Source organism: Culex pipiens, chromosome 2 (genome assembly GCF_016801865.2).
Source record: "Culex pipiens pallens isolate TS chromosome 2, TS_CPP_V2, whole genome shotgun sequence".
Classification (NCBI taxonomy): domain Eukaryota; kingdom Metazoa; phylum Arthropoda; class Insecta; order Diptera; family Culicidae; genus Culex; species Culex pipiens.
In genome coordinates this window covers 203,913,033-203,936,626 of record NC_068938.1, presented here as the reverse complement: position 1 = coordinate 203,936,626, position 23,594 = coordinate 203,913,033, and the positions used below count along the sequence as shown (strand labels likewise).

Genomic DNA, 23,594 nt, shown 5'->3' with positions numbered 1-23,594 from the left:
AGCTCGGCTTCTTTGTCGGCCTGACTTTGGCCCCCTGCCACGCCACGCCAAGCCACAATTATCCAACCCGTAAGCCGCGGGTTCGTTCTCATTCGATAATCGCGGTGGCATTCCTCATCGGAAATGGCACCAACAATTCACCTGTCCTGGTGGTTTCTGCTCGGTGGTTTGCGTTTTCCACCACAACTGACTGTCAGTCATTTCGGGGGTGGTGAGGGTGCTGCTGGCCTTTTGCCATGTCATTGGCCAACACGGCCTGAGCCTGAACCCTCCCCCACCGGCCGATGATTGACAGGGTATGAAGCGGTTTGGATTGAAAAGCGGAAAAAATACTTGTGGGAAGATGGTATCAGGCCAATTTCACGGTGGGGTTGATTTTTTTTCTTTGAATAAAAATTTATTTAGGTTTTTTATTTACTGCAAATCATAATATAAGAAAATTTATGAAAAATTCTACAAAAAAACACACCGCGATAAACCTTTGATGAGCCACATTGGGAAAAGCTACTGAAAGCTAAACCCGGCTGATTGTGTCATTCAGGCCGACCGTCAAGCCGTGGAAAATGGTTTGACGTTTGAAGCTTTTCTTACCCTTTTGCTGCAATTGCCACTAAAAGGGACAGACAGGTTGGGCTTCGGTGGTCTTCTCCACCGCCGGGTTGGCAGGTGATAAGAAACCGTGTGCTATCAATCACCGTCACGGGTAATTACGTTTGACAAGTTGTACTTAGAGAAGGGGTTGTGTTGTAGTACACACCGTGTGTGTGGTGAGAAATTACCCTTTACTCGAAGGTGGAACGAATTAGAACTTTGATGAAACGAGGGTGCAGAAAAAGTTTCAATATTTAATTTGTCTGAAGCAAGAGAGACTTAGTCACGAACACGAGCGCTTCAAAAGGAGGTGCATGCGGGAAATTTATTTGAAAAGTTTTAGTTTTTTCCCCCCACTGCTGATGAATGGGTTTCCCATCCATCACTGCGGAGAAATAGTTTTCACCGAAAGTTCCGTTTTTCCGCTAGACCTTTTGTCATCGTTCGAGTGGAAGCAACTATTTCCGGCAGTTTCTTCCAGTCAGACGGTCTTTTGCTGTATTCTTTCTTCTGTGCGAATCGAATCGAAAGTAATCTCCAAGTATAAACTTTATAATTTCTTTTTAATTATATCAATACTCAGGGTCTCTTTGCAAGCGGTGTCAGCTTGATACGAGATTTTCGCAAATCTGAAAATAGCTTAGAAAGCATGAAAGTTATATTAATTCCACAAATTGAAATGAGTTGAAAGAAATTAATGCAAAGGTTGATTTCCACACGAATAAATAAACATGTGCTTAAACTACAAAACAAGATACGAGGAAGAAATTCGTTGGAATAATATTTAACGAAAATTTAAAAAATCTGGTCTGAATCAATATTTGGCATCAACAATATAGAATTTATTTGATTTTTAAATGGTTAAAGGATTTTGTTTTTTTCTTAACAAAAAAGCAAGGCTAGGTCAGCTGAGGACTGTTTTATTAATTTTGCTTTGCTTTATTTTCAATGCAAAATCTCAAATTTTCTATCTTACCGTCAGTGGGGGTGACTATGGGTCAAAAAACGATACACCTCTCGTAAATTCTTAATATCAAAAACAATTTAAATAAAATCGAAAATCTTTTATCGTAGAATTGTTCTTAGATAGTTTACTAACATTTTCCCAAAATATGGTGTCATTTGATGGACTCTACCTTAAAAGGCAATTGTTTGAAAATTGACCCGATCTCACCCCTTAGAGGGGGTGACATTGGGTCAAATGAAACTAAAATGATTCTCATATACAAAGATATGGTAAAAGCAAGTCATTCAACAGTGTTTCTTGTACGAGGGAATCGTACTGGCATGCTAAAATGTTTGAAATAGAGATTTTCAAACATTTGGATACTTTTTGATCAATTCCAACAAAATTTTTAAAAAGATGATTTTTCGAGAGGTCATTTTTGGCCAAAAACGTACCTCAATTTAAGACAGCTGCTAAAATGACAGGATTTGTTCAAGGAAAGAGATTTTTTCAGCAAAGTCATCTTAAGGTGTCCCTTGCTCAACCCTTTTAAACAGAATTTAGTTTTATTGAGAAGTACCTGAGAAATGGTAAATCCGTAAAAAAATACTTTGACCCAATCTCACCCCCCAGACCCAATGTCACCCCCACTAACGGTACCTTTAAAATAAAATAATAATAAAAAAAACTTGACTAAATATTTGAAAAAAGTCATTTTTCTGGAAACAATAGTTGCAGCAATCTCAAAAAAATAAAAATAAACTTGGAATGTTAAAAATATGGTTGGTTGAATATTACCTTTTATTAAATAATTTTATCTGAAAATGTGTAATCATGTGAAATTCAATAAAAACTGATGAAAATTTCGCCAGTTTCTCATAAACAATTACAATTTTTTTTGACACATAATCTGTCACCATTGCCAAACATAATAAAAACATTATTTTTCTCTTTGTTTGCAAATATACTTAAAGTTAAAGTCCCATAAAATATGGGGAAAATATTTGTTATTTTCAATAGAACTCGAATCAATCAAATAAATGTGTACATATTCAATAACATTATATATTGAAATAATATAAAACAATTCATGTAATAACAGTGGAGAACCCAATTCATTAGGAAATCAAGCCAGACATTTTTTTTTTTAATTTTGATGAAAATAAGTATAAAATCCCATAATTTTTTAAAGGAAAATTGTTAATAAACATAAAGAAAAAGTCTTTAACACTTAAAGACATTGAAAAAAGTGTAAATATTTAGAAAAAAAAACATCCAAAAACATTTATAATTTTAAGCTAGTCGGTCTGAGTTTTTCCTACTGGCTGGCAGCGAAATTATGAGAAAGTATACTTGAAGTATCTTCAAATTCCATTGAGGTTTTGATGTCCTTAAAATATAATCAAATTCCATGTTAAATAGTTTTAACTAATTAGTTTCATTGTAAAATCATTCATACACTTCCATGTCTGTTTTGCTCTGCAGTTTAAATATCATAATTTTCGAAAATAATGTTCAAATTTGATTAAAATATTTACATTTGGCCTAGGCTTTTGCTTATTCGACATTTTAATTGATCTATCAGTTTGATCTCAAGGGTTATTTTGGGTAGTTCTCCGATTTGCCTTAGTTCAAACTTGACTATCAATTTTCTTTTCAATTTCCATACAAAACAAATTGCTTCAATAAAACCTGAATTAACAAATTTTCTCGTGAAAACACTCAGATCGATTGACATTTCGTAAACTTTCAAACGTTTAACAATTGAAATATAAAAATAAAAATTAGATTCAGCAAGTTGCAGTTTATTTAAATTTCAAGAATGTTTTTTAAAACGTTCTAGTCATAAGCTCCAAAGTGATATTTTAAAGCCACTCTGTTTAATCTTTTTGTCTCCCAGATTCCAAATTTTCTCTAAATAAAACTTCCATTATTGTCATATCATGGGTTCATATCGGCAACAAACTCGCAAACAACTTAAAATGTATGCAGGCGAACATTTTTGCAAACAATTTCAGTCAAAAAGTGCGAGTTTGTTTGTTTGCCGTAGTCTAATACCTGCTTAAGTGTACAGATTTTTGCTCAGACAGAGTTGGTAGCCATAATCAGAATTATTTTTTATCCTTGATTTCCTGCAAACAATAACTGAATGCTGATATTTAAAAATATTTGCGGCTTAACGTCAAAAATTAGCTTAAAAATACTTTAAAAGTCCAATCTAAAACATAATTTGATAATGTTAAAAAATCCATGTGTAAGGACTTTTCAAGCAATGGTAAAGTTTAAAAAAAATCTGATCGATTGGAAAATTTAAAAAAATGTTTAGTTTTTTCATTTAAACTTTTAAAAATGATTGTCTAACTATCCTCTCATGAAAAAATAGTCGACTGACGTTGAACAAAATACTGAAATCAAAATCTGTTTTTCAAGGAAGATTTATATTTTTACAAAAACATCAATTTTGATTTTTTTGTTCCAAATTTGGTAATTTTGATAATTTTGATAATTTTGATAGTTTTAATAATTTTGTTAATTTGGTTAATTTTATTAATTTTGTTATTTTGTTAATTTTGTTAATTTTGTTAATTTTGTTAATTTTGTTAATTTTGTTAATTTTGTTAATTTTGTTAATTTTGGTAATTTTGGTAATTTTGGTAATTTTGGTAATTTTGGTAATTTTGGTAATTTAGGTAATTTTGGTAACTTTGGTAATTTTGGTAAATTTGGTAATTTTGGTAAATTTGGTAATTTTGGTAATTTTGGTAATTTTGGTAATTTTGGTAATTTTGGTAATTTTGGTAATTTTGGTAATTTTGGTAATTTTGGTAATTTTGGTAATTTTGGTAATTTTGGTAATTTTGGTAATTTTGGTAATTTTGGTAATTTTGGTAATTTTGGTAATTTTGGTAATTTTGGTAATTTTGGTAATTTTGGTGATTTTGGTAATTTTGGTAATTTTGGTAATTTTGGTAATTTTGGTAATTTAGGTAATTTAGGTAATTTTGGTAATTTTGGTAATTTTGGTAATTTTGGTAATTTTGGTAATTTTGGTAATTTTGGTAATTTTGGTAATTTTGGTAATTTTGATAATTTTGGTAATTTTGGTAATTTTGGTAATTTTGGTAATTTTGGTTATTTTGGTAATTTTGGTAATTTTGGTAATTTTGGTAATTTTGGCAATTTTGGTAATTTTGGTAATTTGGGAATTTGGGCAATTTTGGTAATTTTGGTAATTTTGGCAATTTTTATTATTTTTTTTTTTGTAATTTTGGTAATTCTGGTTATTTTGGTAATTTTGGTTATTTTGGTTATTTTGGTAATTTTGGTCATTTTGGTAATTTTGGCCATTTCGGATGATTTGGTCGATTTGTCAATTTTGGTCATTTTTTATAAACCATTTATGTATGGACAACGGCTAAAATTGTATGGAGACAAATGTTACAAAAAAGCTTCTTTGGTAATAGAGAAGGCCTCCACAAAGATTGAGCCAAATGAAAAAATACGATTGAAATCCATTTCCGGAAGTTGGTGAGAATTGCTCAAGTATCAAATCCATAATACTATCGAAAAGTATTACTTTTTGCAATTCCGCCGTGAAACTACTTACTTTTCCTGCCATTCTTGAACGACGAAATAGCCTGATATTCTGTACTATAAAAAAAACAGAATTGAATAGCAACACTTTTCAAAATAAATGCTTTGTTTCGAAAAGTAACACTATTCAACATTTTTTTTGAGTTATACGATTTATTGACAAAATACATGAAAATTTGACTTAAAATTTCACTCAATGGGTGTTTTTTGGAATTGCAAGAAATGTTGTATGGAACTCGTTGCAAAAATTGATTTTTTCAGCACTCGTCGTATTTATTTAACTTGACAAAGCCGTTGGATAAATCAAAAATCTTCATTTCACAATTTGCATAGCATAGCATAGCATAGCATTGTTGTCTACCCGTAGCTGCTACTTCGTTATTGACCAGGACCCCCAAACATTGCTCCGTGGACCACAGATGAAAAGTAGGAACCAATCATCACCCCTTCGCAATTTTCAAAGGTCCCTATCATGCTGATCAATACCGACGCCGGCCACGACCAGAGGTAAGACACGGGGAAGTGGATGGGAATGTTAGTCCGATACTTGAGTGATGGGACCGCCAAATCGACTGCGTCTCCGACAAAGTATCACATGAGTTTTGAGGGGTTAGTAAGATGGGTATGAGGTCAGGATTCACTGTGGTAGGTGATGCGACCATAAGCAATTTGTTTATCGGTTGAAATTTTAAAAATCTTAGGCAGCCGGCTGCGGAAAGATAGCTATCTAGGGATTTAAATATAGTATTAATTCGACCGCGATTCTCCAGAAATTCTCCGTCGGCGTGCCTTCCGATCAACGGTGATGTAGGAAGGGCTTCATTTATTGAAATGATTATTGAAATGATATAGAAAGGGCTTGATCCAGCAATACGACTTGCTAGTCTCAAAAAAATAGGTACGTTTTTATAGAAAACTATAAAAAGAGAACAACACAAAAAAACTCATCGGCCAACGAACGCGAGTGGAAAAAAAAACAATGAAAAAAAAAGAAGGTAAAAAAACAGAACTGCGCGTCCCGAAAAGCACCACACTACTGATGCCATTATTTAATTATAATAGCCAATCACCCCATGCACTCAAACAGCGACACCAAAAAGACGGAAAATAACACGAAAAAACAGGACTGCGCGTCCACACAGGCACCGCACTACTCAAAAATCTTCATTTCACAATTTGTTGCATAAACTATTATTTCTACGTCTTTATATTGGTGATGGATGATAGGATATTTTGTCACTGTTCAATATCAGGAAAAGCTATTATTTTCAAAACGAAGCTGCAAAAAAAAAAAATCAAAGTTGGACGACACCCTGTTATAAAAACTGCATCCGCTCACCTTGAACGTCGCAACAGCAGCAGCACCAGCAGCCCCAGAGTTACATCGAGAGGAAAACTTTATATGACGTTTAATTTCCGATTCGCCAAGATTCCCGGGAGTCCATCAAGGAAGTTGAAGGAAAAAAAAGAAGTTCCACCCCCAAGTACATCGGACCAGCTCCCACACCTGTCAGGAGAGGAAAAAAGTTTTTCTCGATTTTCCTTGGCACCGTCGAGAGACCTCTCGTAATTACTGGATTGGATTTAATTGCTTCGCGAAAAGGTTGCACTTTTTCTTTCTTGGTGGATACGATGGAGCAAATCCCTTTTTTTTCTCGGAATTGATTCTCCGACATTAAACATTTGCGACGTATCTTAGCGGGTGTTGCGCAAATCGTCAATGGTTGTTCGCTGTCTTTTAAGTCTGAAAAAGCGAAACCTGTCACAACAGTGAGCTTAACTAATGTTAGGGGGAAGCTTCAACCGAAGAGTTTGTCTATATGGTTAAACTGGAGAAGCAAATGTGACAAACTTGATATGTACTCAAAACTGTGGAATGGTGTAAAATTTTAATTTTTAAATTATTTTTCAATGCAAGTGAAGAGTCGTACAACTTTGATAAATTAAAATATCAAATTTTCGAGAAAACAAATTCCCCCCAATCAACGGTTCTAACAAACGACCATTTTCTTGAAATACGTTCCACCAAAGCAGATTTTTCATTCCCAACTTTGCGCAATCACAACCTCTCTAAACAGAGTCATCTTCATCTACTCGACGGTGCTGCCAGCACAATCGAACCAGCGAGTCACATTTGATAAGCCATTTTAGGAAAAACGACACTCCAAGAGTTGCTGCCCAACCGTTGCAGATTATCTTGTCGTCGAGGTTTTTCCACCACTTGGACGGGTTTTGAGAGGGGAAAAAATTACAAAACAATTGCGCACAGAGTGCTGAGTGCTGGCCAGAAGATTAATGACGGTTGCGGCAGAAAGCTCAAGCCAGAAGAGTTTGGAGATATCATGAAAACTCCGGTGACAACATCTCTGATGATGCAGTCGTCTAAGTCTGTTGAAGTCAGTGAACAATGTCTGCGGTAGGGATGAGTTGAGTTGAGTTTGAAAACATTCTCAATTATCTTTACGTAACATACTTCATCCCTGTCATAATTTCTTTCACCTACCAATCGATCCCATTAATCGGCCTCTTTCTCTAATCCCAACCTCACACACGCGTCAGCCAGCGTTCACCTCATTACACGGATCACCAATCGGTCAGTAAGTCTCGACCACCTTGCTTGCCCATGCCACGGGGCGTGTCAATTCCTGAACACCCCCGGGCAGCACCCATCGATGACCGACGAAAGCAAAACTCTCCTTCGACGTCAAACGTGCCGCGAATGGCCAATTTCTGTCCGAGTTTCGAGCCTGTAACAAATTATCTCACATTTTTTTTGTTTTGCTTTTTTGCTGCCAACTCCGCGTTACGTCACTCTTTGACGCGGACCTCCATTTGCCGACAATTATCCGGTCTGTGACTTTTCCACAGACCACCTCCCCCTCCGTTTGCTCACGGGGGAAAATTGATTAGGAAAAATCTTTTTCTCTAAACAGGCGACAGGGGTGTGGTACACACCTAATTGTCGCAATGTTGTCTGTAAATTGCACAAATTCAATCGGGGACACGTGTTGAATAAATTCAATTAGCTTCACTTGTCTCCTGTCATAAAAAGTAACGAAACAATTTTAATTAACAGATTTTTCCTCTCCGATTTCGTTACAGATAACGGCGCAACAACAACGTCTGCAACAACTGTGCAACATCTTGACTGAACTGAAACAAACGCCTGAGTGACGCAACCGGTGCGACACCCGTTCGAACTTATTTCGTGTAGCACGTTCCGACTTGAGTTGGAATTTTGTGATCTATAACCGTTTTTCTTTTATTTTCCAAATTTAGCATTAAAAAGATTTTTTTCGGAAATTGTGTTAAATTTCAAAAAAAAGGAAGAAAGTGTTTCAGGAAGGTTTTGCAGGAAAATCAGGAAGAAGGAAAACACACAAACGTCGAGTTTGGACGAACCGTCTCATCAAGTAGATGGTCACAAAAATGAGGCTCCACGTGGAAGTGGCGCTATGCGTCATGATTAACGGTGAGTGTTTGGCTATTTTTAAAATTTTATTTTTTTATGCCTACTCATTTCTAAACTAGTCCAAAAACTAAAAACTAAAAATCTCAAAGATCTCAAAAATCTCAAAATTCTCAAAAATGTCAATAATCTCAAAAATCTCAGAAATCTCAAAAATCTTAAATATCTTAAATCTAAAAAAATATTTAAAAATTAAAAATCTCAGCAGTCTTAAAAATCTCCAAAATCTCAAAAATCTTGAATATCTCAAATATCTTAAATATCTCAAAAATCTTAAATATCTCAGAACTCTTGAACATCTCAAAAATCTTAAATATCTCAATAATCTTAATTATCTTAAAAAATTAAAAAATCTCAAAAATTCCAAAAATAAAAGAAATTTAAAAAATCCCATGAATCTAAAAAAATTCATAATTCTCAAAAATCTCAAGAATCTCAAAAATCTCAAAAATCTCAAAAAATTCAAAAATCTCATCAATCTCAAAAATTTAAAAAATCTAAAAAATCTAAAAAATCTAAAAAATCTAAAAAATCTAAAAAATCTAAAAAATCTAAAAAATCTAAAAAATCTAAAAAATCTAAAAAATCTAAAAAATCTAAAAAATCTAAAAAATCTAAAAAATCTAAAAAATCTAAAAAATCTAAAAAATCTAAAAAATCTAAAAAATCTAAAAAATCTAAAAAATCTAAAAAATCTAAAAAATCTAAAAAATCTAAAAAATCTAAAAAATCTAAAAAATCTAAAAAATCTAAAAAATCTAAAAAATTTAAAAAATCTAAAAAATCTAAAAAATCTAAAAAATCTAAAAAATCTAAAAAATCTAAAAAATCTAAAAAATCTAAAAAATCTAAAAAATCTAAAAAATCTAAAAAATCTAAAAAATCTAAAAAATCTAAAAAATCTAAAAAATCTAAAAAATCTAAAAAATCTAAAAAATCTAAAAAATCTAAAAAATCTAAAAAATCTTAAAAATCTAAAAAAATCTTAAAAATCTAAAAAATCTTAAAAATCTTAAAAATCTAAAAAATCTAAAAAATCTAAAAAATCTAAAAAATCTAAAAAATCTAAAAAATCTAAAAAATATAAAAAATCTTAAAAAATCTAAAAAATCTAAAAAATCTAAAAAATCTAAAAAATCTAAAAAATCTAAAAAATCTAAAAAATCTAAAAAATCTAAAAAATCTAAAAAATCTAAAAAATCTAAAAAATCTAAAAAATCTAAAAAATCTAAAAAATCTAAAAAATCTAAAAAATCTAAAAAATCTAAAAAATCTAAAAAATCTAAAAAATCTAAAAAATCTAAAAAATCTAAAAAATCTAAAAAATCTAAAAAATCTAAAAAATCTAAAAAATCTAAAAAATCTAAAAAATCTAAAAAATCTAAAAAATCTAAAAAATCTAAAAAATCTAAAAAATCTAAAAAATCTAAAAAATCTAAAAAATCTAAAAAATCTAAAAAATCTAAAAAATCTAGAAAATCTAAAAAATCTAAAAAATCTAAAAAATCTAAAAAATCTAAAAAATTTAAAAAATCTAAAAAATCTAAAAAATCTAAAAAATCTAAAAAATCTAAAAAATCTAAAAAATCTTAAAAATCTTAAAAATCTTAAAAATTTTAAAAATCTAAAAAATCTAAAAAATCTAAAAAATCTAAAAAATCTAAAAAATCTAAAAAATCTAAAAAATCTAAAAAATCTAAAAAATCTAAAAAATCTAAAAAATCTAAAAAATCTAAAAAATCTAAAAAATCTAAAAAATCTAAAAAATCTAAAAAATCTAAAAAATCTAAAAAATCTAAAAAATCTAAAAAATCTAAAAAATCTAAAAAATCTAAAAAATCTAAAAAATCTAAAAAATCTAAAAAATCTAAAAAATCTAAAAAATCTAAAAAATCTAAAAAATCTAAAAAATCTAAAAAATCTAAAAAATCTAAAAAATCTAAAAAATCTAAAAAATCTAAAAAATCTAAAAAATCTAAAAAATCTAAAAAATCTAAAAAATCTAAAAAATCTTAAAAAATCTAAAAAATCTAAAAAATCTAAAAAATCTCAAAAAATCTGAAAAATTCTCAAATATCTCAAAACACTGAAAAAATTTGAAATCTCAAAAATCCTTATAATCTTCAAAATCTCCAAAATCTAAAAAATAAAAGATTAAAAAAAAAACAACAAAACAATGAAAAACAGCTTAAAAAATCTAAAAAATCTGGACCCCTCTTCGATTTGCGTGAAACTTTGTTCTAAGGGGTAACTTTTGTCCCTGATCACGAAGACGAGGTCCGTTTTTTGATATCTCGTGACGAAGGGGCGGTACGACCCCTTCCGTTTTTGAACATGCAAAAAAATACATATTTTTCAATAATTTGCCACTTGAAAAAGTTGTTAATTGGAAATTTGGTGTCAAAAGGAATTTCATGTATAACTGGACGCCCGATTTGATGGCGTTCTCAAAATAAAAAAGACGTATCTATATATATAAAAAATTTCGACGGTTTTGTTCGAACGCGAATCAGTTCGATACGGAGCGTCGGATCGAGGTGCTCTTTGTTGCGTTGGGTTCGTATAAGCCCAAGGAAGGTTCTTACGCCAAAAAGTGGCAACTTTGGCCACTCTGGAACCGATTCCGGAAAATCTGCAGATTGTATGGGAAAAGTTGCGTAAAATCAAATTTTGATCATAGGAGGCTGAACAAGGAAAAAGTTAAAAACGTCAACAAACGAAAAAAGGAAAAGACGAAGTTTTTCGGGTAAGGCTTGTTTTTCATAGAAAAAAAACTCAAAATAAAGTTCCAAAAACTTTGCCATTTTTGGTTACTCAACGGTAAAACAATGTGGAACATGTCATTTTAAGGGAAATTTATCGAATTATTTATCGAATCTACATCAACCCAGAAGGGTCATTTTCCATTCAGAACAAAAAAATTCAATTTAAAATGTCGTATTTTTTCTAACTTTACAGGGTAATGTTTTAGAGTGTAACAATGTTCTACAAAGTAGTAAAGGGACCATCCATAAACCGCGTGAAAACATTCGATGTGAGAGGGGGGGTGGGGGGGGGGGATGGTGAAGCGAATTACAAAAAATAATAATATATAAACATAAGGGGTTTGCTTATAACCATCACGAGTTATTGCGATTTTACAAAAAAAAAGTATTAAAAAAGTTACTATCGCAGAGTTTCAAAAACATTAAATAGAATAATGTTTTATTGGTCTTCTTGTTTTTATTCCTCATTAATGTGTTGTTGAAGATAACATTGAATTTCTTTTGAAATGGTCAACGATAAAAAATATTTGTAAATTTAAAAAAAATCATGACGTAATTTCAATTCAAATCCATTCATCTAACATCCCACGAAACATTAACCCTCTTCTTCATTTGCATTTGCATAACTGTGTGTGGGCTACATTCCCTGCCTGCGAAACCATTTCGAAATTTCCACTCAATTTTCCGATTAACAACACCATGACTTGCGCTCCCACTCGCAGTGCTCCCACGTGCGCCAAGTCTGTTTTGTAATGAGAGTTCTTTGAGGAGCAACTTCAATTATACACCTCCACTTCCCAACTCCTCCCAATTCCTTCTCCAGCAAGCAGCTTATTAGTAATTCCAACTTAGTATCGCCTCCCAACCCCCCCTCAAACGAGAATTACGAAATGCTGAAAATTGATTTTCCAACGTCGCTGATGAAAACTCGGTCGAGACGACCTGTGCTGCTGTGAAGCAGCCCCCCACCAGCAGAAGTGATTAATTATCGAAACCGTCAAGTTATGCATAACTTACACAGGGAAAAACAATACACAATGCACAACGTCTTCTGAACTGGGGCCCGCTGGGACAACCCTCCAACGTCTCCCCTGTTACAAGTACAGTGCAGCAGCTCGGGGAGTAATTTGCTCTTGATTAAATGTTTGCGTGCTGTTTTCCTTTTATCTCGCCTGGTTGCAGTCCAGGCTGGTCAACTTCACCCTCCGGTGGGACGGCCACGGCGTTGCAGTCCAACGAAGAAAGAAGCGCAAGCGTTGCACTTTTCCGACAAGGACTACACAGTGTCCCTCTGGGGAGTTGGGAACGGGCAGGACTTGGCCACAGATAATGAATTTTAGCTGCATTTTGGAGAAGGAGGGGTGCCCGAAATGGGTCAGGTTGTCCCACCATGGGGAGTGAGGGCAAGGTTGGACAAAGGGGAAATTAAAGTTAGTGCTGCTTGAGATTGAATTGAATTGCTGAAAGCATAAAAGTTAACTTGAACGAGGAGGAATTTGAATAATTTTTAAATTAAACGATGTGCCAATGTGGTTAAATTTGTCTCACATCCATAGCTTGTAGATTTTCAGTCAAGACACGATTGCTTGTTGAATTGGATCAACTAGTACAAACAATTCATTGAAGAGATTCAATACTATTTGTCTCACCAGGTGTGCCAAAACGTCAAAGTTTGTCCCAAAATCTTTTTCAGTGAAAAAATCAGTCCGACTAGGTCGTTTTAAGACTAAATAACCATCCACAAATCGTCCTTCACCTGGTCGATTCCTTGATGCGGTTTTGTCCTACTTTTTCCAAGCTCCTTCCCCTCATTGTTTGTCCCACCGCAGCCTGACTTATTACAAGCACGCCATTTTCCACCAACAACAAGGCCCGAGCCCCCCACTTGAAAATTATGTAAGAAAAGTCGAACGAAAACTGTCACGCCAGGAGTTATGCAAATGTCATTACACACCGCGGTGACGGCGGCGGCGGTTTGCCGACTGGGACCGGGTGGTGGGACGGACGACAAACTGCAATTTGCAACTGCTCACCGGGGGGTCCTTCTGGGAGCAAAAAGGCAAGTCGTCCTCGGCCGACGGAAAAGTGGAAACTTTAATGAAAACTGCCATCTACCGGTCCCCGGGGAATAATTTGCCTCCCGGTGAACTCCTGGCCAAGCAAGAAAACTTGGCGATGGCGGGACAACCGGGACGACTTATTTTCCACTGTTTATTTTGTGGAAACTAATTTCTCATGGGCTCGGTCTCGGAACCTTGGGGTTGGGCCTTTCAACACACCGACTGTTGGTTCTTAAGAACCGGTTTTCCCCCCTTCCCTTTCGGTTATTTATGTCAACTGAAAACGAACCCACCGTGGCGCGACCTGGGGAAAAAGTTTTGTCCCAAGGAAGCACGGTTTGTGGGGACAAACTTGGCCTGCTGCTGGCCATTATGTATCGTTAATTTCCGTGCCACATTTGCAAACCAATTTGTTGAGGTCAACTTAAGGTGCTCGCGATGGTGTGACAGTGGGGGAGGGAGGATATGTGTTTATATATAAATAAAAGTCAATTTGACTCATAACTTACAAATGAGTAGTTCTTCAGAATGTTATGATTTTTTGACAAAGTCTTTTTTTTTTGGAGGATCAAAAAAGACAACATTTCAGCTATGGTCAAAAATAATTGACAGTGTTGCCATCTATTAAAAAAAAACATAATTTGCGGAAAATGTCGAAAACATGGTCGAAATTTTTTTTTTGTTATTTTTTTCACATTTTTTTTGCCAGCCTGAAACATTTATCATTTTCCAAACAAATTTAGCAGTTTTCCTTACAAAAATGGTATGTGAAAATTCATAATTTTTGACGGATTTGGTGTCTTTGGAAAAGTTGTAGCTATGAATGAGTACTACACCGAAAAAATTGATACACGGAAATTTTTTTGTTTATTTTTAAAAATTTGTTTTCTTTAAAATTCATTTTTTCCTATTCAATTCGGTTTTATTGGTGGATAATTCACCAATATACAATAAGTTCTTTTGGAACACATAACAGAGTTTTGGAGTTCCTTTCAGCTGTGTGTTACATCTTAATCCATTTTGGAACAATTGTTGCTTGTAGCTAAGGGGTTACCGAAAGTAAGATTCCTTTAAAATTGATTTAGAAGAATACATGTTTATTTTTTTTAGGAGACTGAATGACATCATTTTAGAAAATTCAAAAATTGATAAATCTTTAAACAAGTTACGAAAAAAGAGTCAAACAAATTTTGTCTATTTTTATCTTTAATAAAAATACAAATAAGCTTTTAAAAAGCATTTAAGTATGTTTTCATAAGGTGAACCGTTCTCATGTTCAAGCCATTTAAAGGGAACTTTTTTTTTAGATTCGCGTTTTCTTTTATTTTTTAAAATTGATGCCAATGTTTGCTCATTCTAACAAATATGTTTTTTGAATAACATGCGAAAATTTAATACAATCTGTTACTTTTCAAGGTTTTTTTTTTATTGATATGGTGTTTTAGGCAAAGTTGTAGGTATTGATGAGGACTATTCAGAAAAAATAGGTACACGAAATAAAACGTGATTATATAATTTGAAAAATTGAAATCTTTTACTTAACATTTTTTGACCTCATTTTATGAATATTTAATCAAATTTGATGAAGCAAAAATCTTTGAAATTGCTATAATTTTTTTGAAAAACTAATGAGTTTTCAGCAAAAATAAAAAAAACTACATTGAATATTTGTTATTTTTGAAAATTTAGACATGATAAAAAAAAATCAAATAATTTATTCGAAGAGATCAATAAAAATTCGAAATTTCTTAGAGATCAAAACCAAACCATTTTTGCTCGAGAATTTGGTGATCAAAACACTAGGGAGCAATTCTCTACGAAATTGGCCGATTTCGACCATTTTTTTTTTTTTGGCTCAAACTTTGTGGGCCTTCCCTAAGAAGTCTCTATACAATTTTGGCAGCTGACCTTATTTTTTTTCAAAAAAATTGATAAAGTGCACCGTTTTCAAAATATAGCCATTTAAAATATTTTTTTTGTCCGAATTTTTTTTTGTCATAGTGTGCATGATTTTCTATTCCTTAAAATATTTTTTTTGAAAAGTTCAAAAAATTTCCTACAATTTCGTCTAAGAAACTTAAAAGATTGGACCACTGTTTGCTGAGATACAGCGAACAATTGAATGCTAGGCCTTTTTTAAAAGTTAGTCTTGATTCAAAAATTTCGTCAGGAATTTCAGGAATAGACAATCATGGACACTTTAAAAAAATAAAAATAAAAATTCGGAAAAAATAATAATTTTAAATTGCTATATTTAAAAAAGGTGCACTTAATTAAAACACATTAAAAAAATAAGGTCAGCTGCCAAAATTGTATAGAGACTTTTGGTTGAACCAATTACACAAAATGGCTTCTTTAGGAAGGCCCCCACAAAGTTTGAGCCAAAAAAAAAAAATGGTCGAAATCGGCCAATTTCGTAGAGAATTGCTCCCTTGTGTTTTGATCACCAATTTCTCGAGCAAAAATGGTCTGGTTTTGATTTCTAAGGAATTTCGAATTTTTATTGATCTCTTCGAATATTTTTTTTGATTTTTTTTAATCATGTCTAAATTTTCAAAAATACGTAATATTCAATGTAGTTTTTTTAATTTTTATTTTTGCTGAAAACTCATTTTTTTTTTTATTATAGACATTTTACCACTTTTGTGGCATTCATGTCTTGGAAAAATGGTTCAAATTTTGTTGTATAAACTGGTTTCTTTCAGGAAATTTATCATCGATATCTCCTTTCTTTTCTCGTTTGCAAGAATGGTTGAAAGTGTTCCACTGATGCTGTTGTTTTTTCGGCTTTCCTCGAAACCTCTGCAGTCTTGCAGAATATGTTGGACTGTAAAGGAGACGCCACAATAGCGACAAACTGGTGGCGCAATTTTCTCGAGGAGATACGAGTGAGTCAAGCGGGTGTGACCTATCCGTAGTCTCGTCAGAAGACGCTGGTCCGATGCACAGCTTCTTGAAAACTCATTAGTTTTTCAAAAAAATATAGCAAATTCAAAGATTTTTCCTCATCTTGAATTTTTTTAAAAAAGATGGCATTCCATGTCTCTTAATGACAAAATATCTTTAAAGTACTTTCTAAAACTATACTTTTAGTCTTAAAAGTTTTAGCAATGGAGTTAAAATATTTATTTGACCGTGTGAAATTTTATTTTGGTTTAAAAAACTGCTTAATATAATTTGCCCTTACTGGATCAAAGCTCAAAAGGTAATAAAAGTGTCAACAATATTTTAAAACGTTTATTTTCTATTTTATTATTGAAGTATTTATTTGGGTTTCAGTTCTTGCATGAGAAAACGCATTTTTTCGCCATCCATTTGAGTTCTACAAAAATTAACTTTTTAAACAATAGTATTGAAAATTAATACTTTTCGTCACTGTTCTCGAGTTTTACACAAAAGTAGTTTTTTTTTCAAATACCGGTGGTACCATCACTGCTGCCCTCTCTTTCAAGGCAGAATTTCATGAATATCTTACCACTTTTTATAAGTTTTATATTTATTTAGTGTTTCAGTTGTCACATGTGAGTTTTTCGTATTTTTTTTAGTAATTTGGTACTTATTTACGTTTTCAGAACCAAATATTAAGATGAACTAGTTGAATCGAAAAAATGTCTCAATTACATGAAAATACACTTGGGACAAATATGTTTTTCTTCTGGGTTGTTCAGACATTTCACCCTTAAACATGCAACCAAATCCTTTTGCTTTAATATTCATTCGACCTTCTCTCCACAGGACACACACACGCTTTGTGATCAACCCTGTGTGTTTGTCCTTTTTCTAGGCTCGATTTCCCAAGCACCAGCGCCATCTAATTTGAATTTTTAATCATCTGCTTAAGAATCTATTCACGTCCCGTTGGTGTATCAGGTCGGTGTTTGACCAAAGAAAGCGGCTCCTTTCGGAAAAACCTTGACACCAAGCTTAGAAACTAGAAAAGAAGGTACCTTCCTCTACGTTGCACACGGTGTCTGTGGAGAAAACACACGCTACTTTCATGGCCGTCCGGTCTACTTTGGGGTGGCTAATGAAGTGGAAGTTTTATTTTTTTTTATTTTTTGAAAAAAGGGAATTTTCAATTTCTACTCCAACGGGTGGTCGTTGCAAAGCTAATTCCACTCACAACCATGTATGTGTTTGTGGTGCAGGGCTTGGTGAATTTCGCAAATTGCTAGTTTGCGTGACGAACTGAATTTAAATAAAATTACGCTTCAAGGCGAGGAGGAAAGTTTTCAGTTTGAGTGTGGACGGTATTGTGGGTTGTTCTTGAAGGGTGGACTGCTTCAAGGGCAGACTTTGAATTTTGAGGTGGATTATGAAAGTTGCTAGTTTCAGTTACCCATGCTGGTTAAAACTTGAAAATCTTTTTTTTCAAATTTGTGCAATCCCTCAAATGTTTTGAGTTTCTGGAATTCCAAATGTTCAACAGCTTCAATCCAAAAAATGACAAAATGCTCAGCTTATTTTCCCTCTGCACATATTTGCACCATCGCATTTGCAATTCGCAAAATGCAACGTCTATTTGGCCAGCAGGATTCCTCACTTTTTGTGTGGGTATCTCACTCTGATAAACATCGCCACTGACTGTGGCGAAATTCCGCAAGGACGACTTCATTCAGATCCCGAGAGCGCACAATCCCAGGCGAGTTCCTCTAGTAAGTAGCAGCTACTAAGCAAACATCACTCTTTTCCGCACACACATACTCGGGGAATGGTTTGCATACATGCGTTTTGTTCGTCCAGCTTTGGAGGAAATGCAGCTTTTTTTTTCGTTGACAAGTTGATTTTGGATTAGGGAATGCTTTCGTTGCTGGCAAGGGAAACGAGAGAGCGGATTTTTGTCGGATTTTTGCACAAGGGTAAATGGTTTTGCAGTTGTAGAATCATTTTGAAACGTGCTTTTCATGCAGAGCAACATCGTTGGTCATGGGAATTCAACAGACCTTGTTGAAAAATCACAACTCAGTCAATTCAGTCACAAGAAGCTTCTAGTACAACTGATTAACAGATCTTCTTGTAGAATTGGGGTGTTTTTGGATGATCCAGAACATTCCAACATGTCAGTAAGTTATACATCGTCGGACAGTGAAGCTACCTGATGCTTTTCTGGTGGTGAATACACCCATATAGACCCCCGTTGATCGGGTAGATATCCAGGCCATGACTTTCAGGAGTTCTAGGATGACCCAAAATAATCAAACATGCCGCAGAGAATCCATCATGGCTCATTGAAGCTTACTAAAGTTATACCAATTATTAAACTACCCATATAGACCCCCGTTGATCAAATAGATATCCAGGCATTGACTTATAGATGATTTTAGATGACTCAAAACAATACAACATGCCACAAAGTATCCATCGTGGCCCACTGAAGCTACCTGAAGCAATATCAACGGTTAAAATACCCCAATAGATCCCCGTTTATGAGGCAGATATGACCTCTGGGAGTTCGTGAATGACTCAAATAGACCCCTGATGATCAGGTAGATATGACTTCTGGGGGTTCTTGAATGGCCATAAACATTCCAACATGCTGCAGAATATCCATCGTGGCTCACTGAAGCTACCTGAAGTTATACCAATGACTAAACTTCTCATATAGACCCCCGTTGATCAGGCAGTTATTCATGCCATGACTTCAAGGAGTTCTCGGATGACCTAAAATAACCCAACATGCCGCAGAGTATCTATTGTGGCCCACTGAAGCTACCTCAAACTATACCAATAGTTAACATACCCATCTAGACCCCCGTTGATCAGGTAGAAATCCAGGCCATGACTTTTGGGAGTTCTTGGATGACCCTGAACAATCGAACATGTCACAAAGTGATTCACTGAAGATACCTGAAGCTATACCAACGATTAAACTACTCATATAGAGCCCCGTTGATCAGGTAGAAATCCAGGCCATGCCATTCGGGAGTTCTTGGATGACCCTGAATAATCCTACATGCCACAACGTGGTTCTCTGAAGCTACCTCAAGCTACACCAATAATTATAATACCCATATAGACCCCCGTTGATCAGGTAGATATGACTTCTGGGAGTTCTGGAATGACCATAAATATTCCAACATGCTGCAGAGTATCAATCATAGCCCACTGAAGCTACCTGAAGCTATACCAATGTCAAAACTACTCATATAGACCACCGTTGATCAGGTAGATTTTCAGGCCTTGACTTCAGGGAATTCTCGGATGACCTTAAATAACCCAACATGCCGCAGAGTATCAATCAAAGCCCACTAAAGCTACCTTAAGCTATACCAATAGTTAAACTACCCATAGAGACCCCCGTTGATCAGGTCTCAAGTAGAGCGTCCAATTTCCCGGGGTTACAAATTTCCCGGGAAACGGGAAATTTTCAGCCAATTTCCCGGGAAATCCCGGGAATTCCCGGGAAATTTTAAATTTATTGAAAATTGTTATGATCTTGGTTTTAATTAATATTATGCAACTTAATTGCATCAACATTAATGGTTTTAATAAGTGTGAAGATCAATTAACACCTTGACTGCATGTAAAAAATCATTCAACTACAAGAAAATGTATTTTGGTATTTTTTGATGAGAAATATTTTTTATCAATGTGTTTAAACTGTGAGTAAAATGAATCCATAATCCACAATCATAAAATTTCTTTTAAACTTGCCTCTGTGACCAGTTTATTGAAATGAGAAAAAAAAAAACATGCAGAAATTATGTTTTTCATGACAAATACTGGTTTCAGCTCTTGAACAAATGGTAAAGCTTTTTAGTGTTGGTTTTACTCCAAACAACCCAATGTTTTCAAATATTTGAAGCAAGCTTTGAATATATTTTTGCATTTTTTGAGAACAAACAATAGAAAGTAATTTTTCAATGATTTTTTTTTTGTATTATTATGCAACATGATTTAAATTATACGATAAATTAACATCATTTCACAAAAAGTCTTCTATTTTTTCACATTTAACCCTCTAACACCTGTAGTTGCACCAGTGCTCCATAATTCTTTTACTTCAAATTGTAATTTCTTTAGTACTAGGTATTCAACCAATTTAATTAATTATTTTTGCACAAATTCGATTTTCATCTCATTTGATCATGGTAAACAAAAACGTTAAAAAATCTCAATTAAAATTTGGAAGTAAGGAGTTAATATTGTTTTGATGAAATAACATCAATCTGTTAAAAGCTTACCTAATTGTAATAATTATATATAAACCAAACAATACATTTAATTGTACAAAATCATGTTGAGTTTGTTCATTTATTATTTTTTCAGAGCATTTTCAAAACATAGTTCCAAAAATTTAAGAAAATGTATACTTCCGCTTGAATTTCGGGAATTCCCGGGAAATTTACAAATTTCCCGGGAAACGGGAAATATTTTTTTTCGGGAAATCCCGGGACGGGAAATTGGACGCTCTAGTCCCAAGTAACATTATTAAACCAACTAGCTACCAGCAAGTTTTATGAAGGTTTTATGGTAGCACATTGATTTCTTATTTTGGCATTCAAAGCAACCAATATCATGGGCATAAAAGCCAAACGGCTTTCAATAAGGTTCTATCAAAGTTTTAAGAGAGTCTTGATAAAAGCAAAATGTGTTTTAATAAGGTTTTATGGAAACAGAGTCTTGAAAACTAGATGGCCAAACGGTTTTATCGCATCGCCATTTTTGCGAACTATCTCCATTTTATCATTCGGCAAGACGAAGACTTGTTTTTTTGCCAGAATAAAACCTGTTTGGCATAAGACGTTTTAAGACATATGAAATGTCATTTTTCCATAACTCCTGACTAGGTTTTAACAAAGGTTTAATTAAGACTATCAGGAGTTTGTTATAGCTCAATTGTAAAGCCTTGAGCTCCTATGAAGGTTTTATAAAAAAGACCGTAACAACCTTTTGCGGAGGTCCTTTTGGGGCTTAAGAGGGGTTTATCGGGGTTCTGGGGAGGTTGTCACGACTTAGTGGTTTTAATGTAGGTTTTGCGTGATCGGTTTTATAGCGGTTGTAACAACTACAATAAAGCCTAAAATGTCAGCAAAGTACATCATATTCTATTTTCAAAACTCCTTTTTTTGAGTTCAGTTATGATTTTAAAATTTTTAGCATGGGCTTGTAACATCTGGGATGTTCTAGTCCTTCAGAAACTTCCGGGAATTTTGTGCAACAGGCTTATCAAAGAAACAAGCCGAAACTTCAAGATTGTGATCTGAATCCGAATCCGTTAGGCTACAGTGCCTTGTTGTAACAACTTATTGGGACGATCTGGGTCATCCAAGAACTGCTTGGAGTCAAGACCGGTGGGTCTAGCGCCGTAACAAGCAAGAGGTCGGTGGTTTTTGACCCCGGAATACACCCGCATAGCTTCAGTGAGTATGGTAGACTACTTTGCTAATGTGTTGTAATTTTTTTGGTCATACAAGGACTCCGTGGAGTGAAGATCTGTGGAACTACCACCGTTACAAGCAAGAGTTCGACGGTTTTTGACCCCGGGACATACCCGCAAAGCGTCAGTGAGTATGGTAAACTACTTTGCTGATGTGTTGGAATGTCCTGGGGCTTGCAAGGACTCCCTGGAGTGAAGATCTGTGGATCAACCGCCGTAACAGGCAAGAAGTTGGCGGGTTTTGCCCTCGAAATAAACCCGCATAGCGTCAGTGAGTTTGGTAGACTACTTTGCTGATGTGTTGGAATGTCCTGGGTCTTGCATGGACTCCCTAGAGTGAAGATCTGTGGGTCTACCGCCGTAACAAGCAAGAGGTCGACGGTTTTTGACCCCAGGACATACCCGCATAGCGTCAGTGAGTATGGTAGACTACTTTGCTGATGTGTTGGAATGTCCTGGGTCTTGCATGGACTCCCTAGAGTGAAGATCTGAGGGTCTACCGCCGTAACAAGCAAGAGGTCGACGGTTTTTGACCCCGGGACATACCCGCAAAGCGTTAGTGAGTATGGTAGACTACTTTGCTGATGTATTGGAATGTCCTGGGGCTTGCAAGGACTCCCTGGAGTGAAGATCTGTGGATCTACCGCCGTAACAAGCAAGAAGTTGGCGGGTTTTGCCCTCGAAATATACCCGCATAGCGTCAGTGAGTATGGTGGACTACTTTGATAATGTACTGAGCTGTCTCGGATCATCCAAGGACTTCCGGGAGTTAAGATCTGTGGGTCTACCGCCGTAACAAGCAAGAGGTCGACGGTTTTTGTCCCCAGGACATACCCGCATAGCTTCAGTGAGTATGGTAGACTACTTTGCTGATGTGTTGGAATGTCTTTGGTCTTGCATGAACTCCCTAGAGTGAAGATCTGTGGGTCTACCGCCGTAACAAGCAAGAGGTCGACGGTGTTTGACCCCAGGACATACTCGCATAGCTTCAGTGAGTATGGTAGACTACTTTGCTAATGTTTCAAAGTTTGTTGTTTGTTCGAGATTTCAATTCTCATACCGGGATGATGAAGTTTCATAAAAATCAAAATGGTTTCAACTCTACAGCCAGTTTGACTGTGTCCACCCGTCAAACCTTCAGTTCAACGAACTCCCAATCTCTGCCAACCCATTCCCCAAATCAAACCAAACACGATTATAAGTGACGCAAGCTGGCACCTGTCCTTAATCCTGACCACCACCACAACCATGGTGCTTCGCCGTCGTTGTTCTAGCCGTCGTCGTCGTCGTAGAAATGGGATATTATTGGAAATTGGTTAACACAAACGATTGCCAGGACCGCAACACGGAACGGCGGACAACACATCTGGTGCCGTCTGTCGGGGAACAAGCTTTTAAGGTGAGAATGTTGTGCATTACAACAGGACAGAGCGTTGGCGTTGAGTTGGGGTGGTTTAAGGGGGTAGAAATAGGTGTCGTCTAGCCTGTACCCATTATCGTTATTATCAACATCCTTTGGTTCGTGTAGTTCGGAGCGCTATGCTTGAGTGGTGGTGCACACGTGGGTTAACCCTCGATTGACCCTTTTGAAGGTGACTGTGAATCAGTTGAATCCGGTAGAAACGTCGAGGTCTAAGTAAAGAAAAGTAAATAAAATGAAGAGTTTAGAAACAATTAAGTGGTTCAATTCAGTTCCAATGAAGTGCCAAGGGTTACCCGATCTCAACTGCCAAATGTTGTCGAACTTGTTCGAGGGGAGCACATTGCACATTGTGTGAGTGTGTGCGTG

General features: G+C 34.8%; 1 protein-coding gene across 4 annotated transcripts in view; it reads left to right on the top strand.

Moving 5' to 3' along the window:
- Positions 1-23,594, top strand: part of LOC120416358 (uncharacterized) — a 221,116-nt gene that overhangs the window by 157,824 nt on the left and 39,698 nt on the right. For all 4 annotated transcript variants that reach the window (XM_039578092.2, XM_052708808.1, XM_039578091.2 and 1 more), the window contains exon 3: positions 8,234-8,603. In XM_039578092.2, the coding sequence (XP_039434026.1) occupies positions 8,549-8,603 (55 nt within the window). In that variant the 5' untranslated portion in view covers positions 8,234-8,548. The remainder of the gene's footprint in view (positions 1-8,233; positions 8,604-23,594) is intronic.